General features: G+C 43.0%; 1 protein-coding gene across 1 annotated transcript; it reads right to left on the bottom strand.

Annotated features, from left to right (window-relative positions):
* Positions 1-7,936: 7,936 nt before the first annotated feature.
* Positions 7,937-10,215, bottom strand: LOC147463677 (Fe(3+) dicitrate transport system permease). Its single transcript, XM_086490150.1, has 2 exons — positions 9,866-10,215; positions 7,937-8,906 (listed from the first exon to the last, which is right to left on the bottom strand). Exons 1-2 carry the CDS (start codon positions 10,005-10,007, stop codon positions 8,359-8,361), a joined length of 690 nt encoding a protein of 229 aa, XP_086346276.1. The 5' UTR covers positions 10,008-10,215; the 3' UTR covers positions 7,937-8,358.
* Between the last annotated feature and the right edge of the window lie 974 nt (positions 10,216-11,189).

The raw sequence follows: 11,189 nt of genomic DNA, 5'->3' as shown, positions 1-11,189 counted from the left end.
CAGGTGCCGAAGAGGAATGAAAAAAGGCCCAAAAAAAGGCTAAAGAAAACATAACCTCCGAGACGATAAACAAAAGAAAACCGTAACGAAGCCCTAATTATACCACTTTAGTGTAATGTCCTTCGTAAGTAGATTCACATGTAACATCACGCCACCATACGAACATAGTATATAAGATTAATCCTAAGCCCAAGGCAAAAAGTGCTCTATCTCCTGTAAATGAATGCATACACATAACAGCACCAATAGTGCTTGCTAGGGCTCCAAGTGACCCTAAGAAAGGCCATGGACTTGGATCCACTAAATGATAGGGATGCTCTTAAGCAGAGGAAGTGATCCCGGCTTCCAATCCTTTTCTTTTGACTATATCATAAAGAGCGTTTTGTTTTTACCATCTTTACACTAAAAAGTTTATACGTTTTCTGTAAATGACTGCTAGAATGATCAAGGCCAAGGCGATCATGTAAATTACAGTAAAGTTTAAGAATTCGAAAGGTGAAGCAAGGTTGACTATCTCTGCTGTCTCTGCAGCCTGCGGCGGCACCGCGGATGTACTTGACGGCGCCATCTCTTTAACCCAGTGTGATAAAGTAAGTTCGGTTTCAAATGGGCGAATTTCTGCTGGCGGTAGGTTAATGGGGGGAACCTCATTAATTGGGCCAGGGGTTGGAGCCTGCGGGGAGTTTGTTGGGGGCTTTTTAAAATTAAAACAACCACCTAAATTCATTGTTACTTTAAAACTTTGTTTTGCGGTTATTAATACTAATATTCATGGCTGTTCTTTGTGTTTTATGATTAAACAACGGCGAAAACAAAAATGCCAACACCCTCCGTCAACACTGCTCCTGTACTTCCGTCTACACTTTCCGTAGAGTTCTATGGGTCGATAGAACCCTACGTAAACCACCGCGAAATCATATATTATAATGCAAAAAAAAGAGGGAAAACAAAAAAAAACAAATAAAATCACTATCACTAAAAAGTGAAAGAAAGCTAGGATGGTGAAAACCAGTGAAAGGGCATGAAAGGTAATTGAGCTCTCCGGTGCTATCGCTTCTGCGGCTGTCTTACGAACCAATCGGATAGATTGGTTATCCACCTCAACTCAAAAAACCCGTACATCTTAAATATGCCAATTATGCTACTTTTTTGTGAGTTAGGATAAGGTTAAATCTTTAACCGTTCCATTCCAAGGATTAGTTAAAACATTGATTTTGCTTACCTTTTCTTACAAGCGTCATTTTGTAATTAATAATAATTCTTAAAAAACAAAAAAAAAAAGACCGGTTCGTAAAAAAGAGCCATCTTTACACCTTCCAGTTTGTATGTCTAAAGGAAATGACTGTGAAAATGACAATAACCAAAACTATTATCACAACAGAAATGTAAGTAAACAATAATTCAAAGAAAAAAAAGAATGGGAGGGAAGCAATTTGAAATCCTCCATTACCTGCGACAGCAACGGGGACGGGTTGATCAGCAACAATCTTGCTTGCGACCTGTAAATTAGCGTTATAACAACGATAACAGCAACGGCCTATTATGGCTTCGACTCTTTTTATTGTCATTTTTCTTCTTAAGGCTTTGAGCATGGTTGTTTGGCTTAGTTTTTGTATGTTTTGTTTTGTTTTGTTTATTACAAACATGGGTTACATAGAATAGAATGCAGGGTAGTTTGGGAACCACATCTATAGTATAAAAAACTTATCTTTTGTCTTGACCTAGATCTACTGGTCTGGGGCTAAGGCCCTAAATTGGTTAAGAAACTCTACCAAATGTTTTGGTTATCCAACGACACCCAACGTAAATGGTAGGGTAGGTAGGCTTTTGTTGTCTTTGCCTACAGCTTGCTTTTTTTGCTAGCTAACCGCTTTACTTAGGCATGAGCTTTTTTGCGTGCTAGCATAACTATGCTATAGAACTTTGCTAGCATAACTTTAATGAGAGTGCAATGGACACAAACAAAGTGAATGGACACTCTGCGTGAAAGTGCATGAGACTGAGAGATAGAGAGAGAAGAGAATACGACACTAGAGACGTTGTAAAACCCTCCTCCGATGGCCCCACTCTCGTTGGCGAGAGTGGTCTACTATTGATTGCACAAACTGGTACAAAGTGGATGAACGAGAACTGATGCAAGTCTAGGCTATGTCGATGTCGACGACAGGGATGACGAGACCGACTCTATGGCTGAAAAACTGTGTACTTGCTCTGCTGTCCAATACCGCCAAAGGGCTGAAATCTGCTGCTGCAAAAACGCAAGTGCTGGAGCGAGTAAAACGCTGGTTTTCTGCAGATTTTCCGTGCCTTTGGCTGCCCTAAAAAACGCAGATTTGCGGCCTTTGAAGTCCTCCAAGAACGCTGATTTGGCTGATCTTTAAACGCTGAAATTCTGATGCTTAATCGCTGAATTTGCTGATGCTATGGTGCTGCCGAAAACGCCAAGGAAAGGGGGCGATGAGGCCACTTCTGGAAAACGCTAGGGTGCTGGACTTCTGGCGATAATGGCTTGCTGAAAACGCCAAAGTGTGGGAGGTCTTGGCGATGATGCTATTGCTGAAAAACGCCAGCAAAGGGGTGGTCGCTTGCTTGAAGGAAAAACGCTACCAAAACGGGGGAAGTCTTGCTTGAGAGAGAGAAGGGGAACCTGCTGCCTTTGGCCTGTGTTCTCCTTGCTCTTCTGCCAAATAGTGCTAGCCTTGGTTTGCTTATATATTATCTTACCCAATTTGCCCTACTCAGTTCCCAACAAAAGTCACTTAAAATAATAAGTGAAAAATGTCAAAAATAGGGAAAATAGGTTAAACACACTGGAAAATTCTCCTGAAGGATTCTGATGGGAATGCTTATGATCATGCTGTGTGCAACCAGAGGATATGCATCTACACTAAGTGCCTGGGCATGCACGGTCTGCGATCAGACTCACTAAAGTGCCAGAACACTTGCTAATTTAGACTGACTGGACTAACAGAACCCTTGTCATGAAGTAGCTTGTCCATGAACACATAGGGTTGGATGTGTCACGTGACATGCACTGTCAGCGACCAAGGCAGTCTCGCACTGAACACGGGGAAGTCGACCCTCCTTAGCACCCTCCCTCAGTTGTACAAACTCTTAATCATAATCGGCACCTTTTATCTGCATGAAAGCTCCCCATCCATGGTGGGGCTTGAAGCTCAAAGGGTACATGCCACTCTACCAGAAGCCCGGCGTAGATTTCGTGCTTCATAGCTAACCCTCCTCAAAGAAGGCTCGATCTGTCCTCCTAAACATCCTCAAGCACACTGCAAAAGTGTCTACTCTCCATAACTCTGTGCATGTCCAGCTGCCGAGGGACCCCAAGCTACACATGGTCAACCACCTAAAATATGACTTTGCTCACTGTGTGGCAAGAAGTCCCAAATCAGTAGTGCACCCGCTGCCAAGGGACCCCAAGCTACACATGGTCGACCACCTAAAATATGACCTTGCTCACTGTGTGGCAAGAAGTTCTAAATCAGTGGTGGCCAGTGGAGTCTGCAGCTGAAACAGACTCGATCACAACCTCGCAGGCTCTCAACAAACTCATGGAAAAAATGTCCTCCCAACCTCAACTCAAACCGACCTCGTGTATATCTGTGAAAATCCAGCAAGTCCGGGACAGCATGGGCTTCCTTCTAGGAAACTCGAGCCTGAATCCTAGCCAGAATCAGCCACTTTCATCCAGGAGCAGACCATAGACAATGAGTTTCCCTAGCAAGGCCCTAGTCTAAGAAGCAAAATCTTGAGCGCAAAACCATCCTGCAAAGTGACTTAAGTGATGAGCACCTAGAACACCTTGGTGATTTCAATTTTCCCATCCTTGCCAGACCATAGAAAGTTCGTGATAAGCCACGGAATCTGTTCTATGCAGGAATTTGAAGAAAGTGATGAACCACATCGTCGCCAAAAGCACATGGTTGGCTACCGTGACCACAATGCTCCCTCCCACGGAGATTTGGTGATATGGAGTCAAGTCAAGGTTTATGTGTGGCAACCCAAGTAGCGCACAGGCATCCCAAGCGGAATCCATATAAAACCCTTGCCAGGAGAACAGTATGGAGTGGGTGATATTTCAATCCAAAATGCAACCGTCTTGCACCAACCAATCGATCAGTACACCCGAAACTAACTCAAAAAGTCTCAAAAAGTCTCAAGAACCTCTACTGGCCCCTCTGAAGATTGGCTTCTTGGTCGTCCAAGTACAATGCAGTGTCATAAGCAAACTCTGCATCCAAAAGTTCCTCCTCGTGTACAGGCATATATGCAATCTCTTGAGCCCAACCTTGTGAGTCATGAGAAAGCCACTCAAGAACTCAACAAAAAACAGGAACAAGAAGGTGCAAGAGGGCAGCCCCGTCCAACAAGTCTGTTCCCCCCTCCTCCTGCAATCAACACCTCACTATGGGCAATGGTAGACGAAGATGCAAACCCCCTGATCTAGGTCTTTGAGAAGCCCATCCTCAACATAGTCCCCTCAATAAATCCCCATCATAAGTTTTCCCCAAGTCAATAAAGCTCCAATCACCTGACCATAAGCTTTCTCAAAGTCGAGCAATAGAATCATAAGCTCCTCATCACGTATACGGCCATAGCTGTAGCCTTCCAACAGTCAAGATGTTGTCAAGGATACTACGCTCTTCGATAAGCCCAGTCTGAGTGGCATGAAACAAATCCCTAAGGAGTGTCTAGATCCTGAAACTCAGAGCCTTCACTAGATTTTGTCGGTTAGAGTTTAGGTTTGTGACAGGCCTCCACTGTCTGATAGCATCCAGAGACCCTCCGTCCCTGGGGATGATATAAATCCGTCTCTCTGGTAAAATCTGTGGCATCACACCCATGTCCAACAGGAACAGGTGCTGAAATCCATCCACTACATAAACGAGCACCTAGAAGGTCCTAGTGTCTCACATCTTGGTGACAGGTCCGGAAAGGGTGATTCCCTCCTAGCAATCTATGGATGCCATGGGGGCAGGATTACCAAAAACCGAGCGAAGAAGTCTGATTTGTTGAAAAAGCAAGCAGCCAAATGTCAGCAATTTAAGAAATGAAGCCATGAATTAATCCATTTTGATAAGTGCACATGCAAATATTGAGAAATTCAAAAGTATAAATTTATCCTTTATCCACTCAGCTCATACGAATAATAACATTTCAATTGAAGTAGCATATACTAGTCAGACATCATAAGTGTCCTACAAACCATAATGTGTAACATATCACTACATCCAAAACCCACCAATAGGTCAAAAGAAGCCAATGCAAGCTTCAAGCTAGATGCTATTCCTGCCATAACGTGTAATGTGCTGCTAATTTCACAGACCTTTGGCAAGTAACCAAAACAAAACCTTATCTATACCATACGTGTGATGTTCCTTTGTCTGTCCCATGCTTAAAACAACTTAATCATACCGAGTTGTGAAGCTTGATCATGAGACTATGAACTATGTCGCTCCTCATGTAATCTTCAAATCCCCTAGCTGTGAAAGGCCAAGCACGCCCTAAACAATGTTGTGCGTTTACTACATGTGTGCACCGTAGCTATTTGAGAACCACACAAAGTACACATATTCACTTCAAATAGAAGTATGGAGCAGGTGCCACATACACAGATGATCTATACAAAGCACTTACTTAAAGACCACATTCAGCTTTCTTATTAAGTTGGTGCTTTCTTTTTGGCATGTGGTGAAGTGAAGGATGGAAAGGTGAAGCACTTCCATAAAGTCACAAGTTGTCCCACGTTACTGTAAAGACCTTTGTCACAAGGAGTGAGCATCTGCACCTTGTATGGAAGGGATGGCATCTCTCAAGAAAGCTTAGTTGTTTTTTTCTAACTCTCAAAGCCAAAGTGCAAAATGCTCAGTCCGTCTTGACATTGGGATGCCTATCAAGAATAACCCTTCAGTTACAAAATTAAGCATGGGCACCAATCTGCAAAATTATTTTTTTGGAGAATAACAGGTAGTAGTACACCATCGCTCAAGCTCCGATCTCAATAAGGGCACTCAAAGATGGAAATGCGATGTTCAATTATGAAAAACACTAACAGTGGAAGGGACACATGCATGAGCACATTGACGACAAGACCCTTTCAATTCACCAGAGGCATATGTACACGAATCTGTGAAGTTGCACAATGTAGTAATCCAAAGGTTGGGGAATGTGAGATGCTCATACAGCAATCAAAGCAGACATAAGAAGATAGTGCTAGGGTGGCGGGTGCTCAGGAAATTCATAGCATTATGTTGGTGAGCCCAAGGGAAGCTTGCACACGTCACCAATAATGGTGATCAAACCAACCACATGAGGTTCTTCAGACTAACAGAGATTTCGGCTCTCTCCTTGGATGTAGGTAGGCTGATTCATACAATAGTACCCCTAGAGAATCCAACATGATTTGCATCCAAGGTGCAATGAAAGCTATGGTTGTGAGATTCATAACCAGGCGGGGAGATCTAATTGGTCACAGTCCGTGATGTGGGGGCAGCAAATCTGAGCCCTCCAGTCTACTGTCTTTCCGTAGTACAAGTTTCCCATGCACGCAGCAGATTTGTGCCACTTCAGCCGCCCTAATAATCACCTTCACTTGCCAACCATCGCATGCCAACTCAGTTCTCACATCAAGAGCGCAGCCCAATATTCTGGCTGCTGATGTGTTGTCACCTGATGTGCTAAGTTCTCTGCATCGCTTGCCAACCAGAGGGCATGCCATGCCAGCATTCACCAGGAAACTACAGCATCACACCCTGTAGCTGCTCCATCTTCCAGCAGAATATTAGCCTGCAGCCAACAGATTGCTGCCACCTCAGCCCACAGAATAAGTTTGCACCACTTCCCAACCACTGCAGGCCATGTCAGCCCTATTCAGGAATCTATTGATGCCCTGCAACCAATCCATGTCAGCCACGGGAAACCCATCCGCCTGTTTTACACAAACTTGCAGTTTTCTTGAAGGCAAAGCTCAGAATCTAGCAGGGATTTTGCAATGTTTTAGCCGGTTAAAATAAAATTGAAGCTGCTTTTCAAGGCAAATCTGTCATTGGCCATCGTAGTAATATGCAACAAATGCAACTCATTTTTTACCATAAGCTTTGATAAAGGCTGAAGAACATTTATGAAAGCGAGTTTACAAAAGAACCCGCTCGGTGCTGCATAAAGGCTAGAAAGAGCAGACTCTTAGACATTGACAGATTCTACCTAACAATGCCACTTAGGGAAGAGCCTGTAAATAAACAAAGTCCTTTTTTTCAAAGCAGGTAATATGAGGTCATATTCCCCCATCATTACACGCAAGCAAACTGGCTAAAAGCTTTTCACACATTGCCCCAAACTTTTAGATTTCCTCGTAGGTTTGAAGTTTTGCATCTCTTTGCCTAGGCATGACAAAGCCAGAGCCTGCGGCTTTTTAAAAGCACCATGGTCCACCTTCATGGTTTGTCCTACTTTCCACACTAAATCAGGGGACCAAGAACAATCTTGCCATTTGAAGGATTGACACTTGGTATCAAACCTCCGTCCTTACACAGCCATACATCCACCACCTTAACCACTAGATTATGATTCCGTTGATGCCTCAAAGGGAAAAAAAGAAAATAAACTTGCCAGCTCAGACGTTTTCAGCTGTCGATACATGTGAGAAAACCACAGCTCCAAAGACAACAACCCACATTATCAAGCAAAATGAATTGAGAAGAATCAGAAAGCCTTCAAATGCAGATAAGATATACATATTCCAAAGGAATGCCAAATGTTCACTGAATTACCAAAACTCATTCTATCTTTCGTGAACGGTCCAACGGTCCCTCTGAAAGTCTTCTAACTCTGTGAGATGCAAACAAGTCACACAAACACGCTTTGAATCCATTACTGAAGTGAATGAAGAAAGATGACATAAACTCTTTTAATGACAGAAATCAAAGAGAATGATGAGTTTATATCACCAATATTAAACAAACTTGGCATGAATAATACATTGATGAATAATTTAGTCATGTTTGGGCATCCGACGATAAACCCCAGCTGATTCTAAAATCAGCATACGGAAGTGTAAATAGATCATTACAGAAAGGCAGTAGCATTACATCACCCGTTTGGAACCTTAATAGTCTGCAAGTTACACAAAACCCAAACCCAAAGAATGGGCAAGGCTATGTAGAGGGTGTTCACATGGTAGCTGTTGTTTTCAAGGCCTACAAGCAGAACATCAATCCCATGACTCCATAGCGATGCTCAAAATTCCTGCTTCCTTGCTAAGGATCAGTTTCGCAGTTGAGCCAATTTGATTGCTGAATATTTTCTTGCAACCCCAACCAAATATTCATTGGTACTTGTCATAAACTAAACCATTTGACTTCTGCGTAGACTGTTGGTTACACCGAGTTTTGCGGAGTCGTGATGCCCCTCATCATGATGATGGAAAAAGTAGGTCAAAAATCCTACCACACAGAGCACACTCCCAACTAGAGCTTTGTCGTATTTCTCAACCCAATGAAACTTCAGCTGGCTAGCTCCATAGTAGGACAATGCCACCAAAGTCACCATAACAGCCAAGGTGCTGAACAGAAGCACGACTATGGCAAGCACCATCAAACTTGATGAAGAGTTTCCAACAGCCAGAAAAACGGGTAATGTGGTGGCACAAGGGGACAATGCAGGCACCAGAATGAGGCCCGCCACAGCCATTTTCTCCATTGAGTGATTATGAGAATGTGTGTGACTTCCTTTGCCCATCAAAAACAGCATCAGGTAGCTTGCACCTAGAAAGATAAGCAACAAAGATGCAAGCTTGTGAACTGTTTCTTCACTTGCGATGCTGTTGGCCATGGTGATTGCAGTAAGGCCCAGAAGACTGGTTGAGAATACATGGCATACTGCCCCAAATGCAGCTGCATATATACACAACAGAGCACTTAGAAATCAAGCTACATTTAAGGAATGCATATGCTTTTTATGCTACCAGACCACAGTTTTTTCGTACGGTAAATTTACCATATTTTCATACTCGTATGGCATATATATACCTTCATAAGGTCGTACAGTATATACTCATATGGTATTTACCATATCAAACGTATGGTATTTGGCATATGATATGGTCGAACATACGTACAAAGCTTTATCTATATCCAAATCAAAGAATTGTATATGTTCAACCTTGGTAAATAGCCAATGACATGTGCAAACGATTCAAAAAATGGCTATTAAGTTTTTGAGCTGGAAGTAGTACATAATCTTCACATGTAGCATGTTATTTTTTATTCAGTATGGTATTCGAAGTATGGAATTTCTTGGGGGACCGCACTTTTGCCATACTTCCATGTGTTTGCCCTTTGGAAAAACTATGCACGAGACTTTGCAGCCCAAGGGGTAACCTTCATGGTTGAAGTGATTCTGAAAGGTAGCGTGCATTGAGATGCAATTCAATCTCAGACAAATATTTCCAAGAGCTAAAAATTCCAATAACAGATACATGGTTCCCTTCTGCCTATAAACATAATGTCATCTGCTACAAGGCCTTACATGATTCCACGAACAGGTTAACACGTCAAAGAGCTGTAACAATCTCCAAACCGAATTCAGCATGATCAAGGCCGCTTGATTCAGGATTCTTCAGACCTAATGTTTTTCTGCCCTACTTCACCAACAATCGATATGATGGGACCATGGAAATGCTGGAAATCACATGCACACACGCACATTATTGCAAAATACACACGCAGCCAGATCCTAGCAGATCTAGGAAATACACAAAATCTCTCTCTCCCTCTCTCTCTCTCTCTCTCTCTCTCTCTCCCTCTCCCTCTGTGTGTGTGTGTGTGTGTGCGCGCGCGCGCAAGACACTTACTGACAAGAAGGGTTTGCGAGAGACTCCATTTCTGGGCTCTCCCTACTACGGAGAAAGGCAGCCAGTGCGTGGGAATAAAGGAGTGGAGAAGAGAAACAGTGGCGATGCCTCCGATTGTAGAGAGCTCCTCTGCGTTCGTCATGTTCTCTGCTAGTTGGTCCTTCACCTCTGATCCTTGCCCTTCACATTCTTGTTCGCACTGCGCAGAAATGTGGCTAGGCTGATGGAGAACAACGCAAGGCCTACAGGAACGCCCCTTTCGTCATCTCTCCTGTCCTGATTAACTTTCTTGGGTGAGTTCTCCTTATTTTAACTCTATCCCTCTTCATCTCAGTAGGCCTAAAGGCTACTTCATCTCAGTGAAGGCTCATCTGCGTGGGTGTGCCTCGTTACTAAATCCCATATGGGGTCTTTAATGAAGACGGTATCATGGGATCGACGGGGACCATCTGCACACGGGAGATCCGATACAAAATCGATCGTTCGATTTTGTTCAAACATGTCCGAGTTTAATTTTTTTGGTTGAGTGTTTGGATTAGTTCAATTGCTATAGACCAAAGAGTGTTATGCATTTCGGCGAAAGGGCAGTCCCTTTAAGGACTTAAATTACCCTTCCGCCTACTTCGTTGTGTACACGATTGGCTACGTGTCTCACCCGTTCTGACGTTTCCTGCGAATTGAACCCACATCTTTTTGGTTGAGTGTTTGAATTAGTTCAATCGCTCTAGACCAAAGAGTGTTGTCCGAGTTTATTTGTTTTGTCTTAGTATATTTTTTCATGACAAAATTCACTTTATATAATAATGTTTACACATTGTGGACACCAAAAGCCATGTGTGCACGTGGTTAAGACATTGGGCTCCCATGTTGCACACCCGAGTTTGAATCTGGGGGGACATGTCGCACCGATTTTTTGATGGTCGTCCGATCTCCTCGAGATTGTGCGCATTGCTCCCGGTCGTCGATCCCATGACGGGGTCTTCATTAAAGGCCTCATGGGCTTTGGTGCTAAGGGTGGGCATGCGTATGCGCACGTGCCTTTCCCTCTTGAGTAGCAGTTCTTCAGTTCGAATAGATCTTTGAGGTCTTTTAAGGTTGTTCCTATGACGTTAAGAATTTCTCTTCTTCTCTTTCTTCTCATGTGTGTATAGTTGTTTTTAATTTAAATAATAAGACATAAATGAACTTTAACATTCAAAAGACAGCTGGCTTTAGAGAAAGGGCAAAGATTAGTGCAAAAACAACTTAGTCGTAGAATTATCTTTGTACAAGAATGAGGCCTCATTCTAGTATACAATGATAGTAACCCATTAAAGAAGTACTT

This window comes from Adiantum capillus-veneris, chromosome 2 (assembly GCF_014529385.1).
Source record: "Adiantum capillus-veneris isolate H3 chromosome 2, ASM1452938v2, whole genome shotgun sequence".
NCBI lineage: Eukaryota > Viridiplantae > Streptophyta > Polypodiopsida > Polypodiales > Pteridaceae > Adiantum > Adiantum capillus-veneris.
The sequence above is the reverse complement of the archived record's forward strand: the minus strand, read 5'-3'. Positions and strand labels throughout refer to the sequence as shown.

Excerpts from the sequence above, each read along its gene's own strand:
- LOC147463677 (XM_086490150.1), bottom strand. The coding sequence starts at position 10,007 with ATGACGAACGCAGAGGAGCTCTCTACAATCGGAGGCATCGCCACTGTT. Across the intron at positions 8,907-9,865 it reads CTCGCAAACCCTTCTTGTCA|CTGCATTTGGGGCAGTATGC; the intron begins GTAAGTGTCTTG and ends GTATATATGCAG.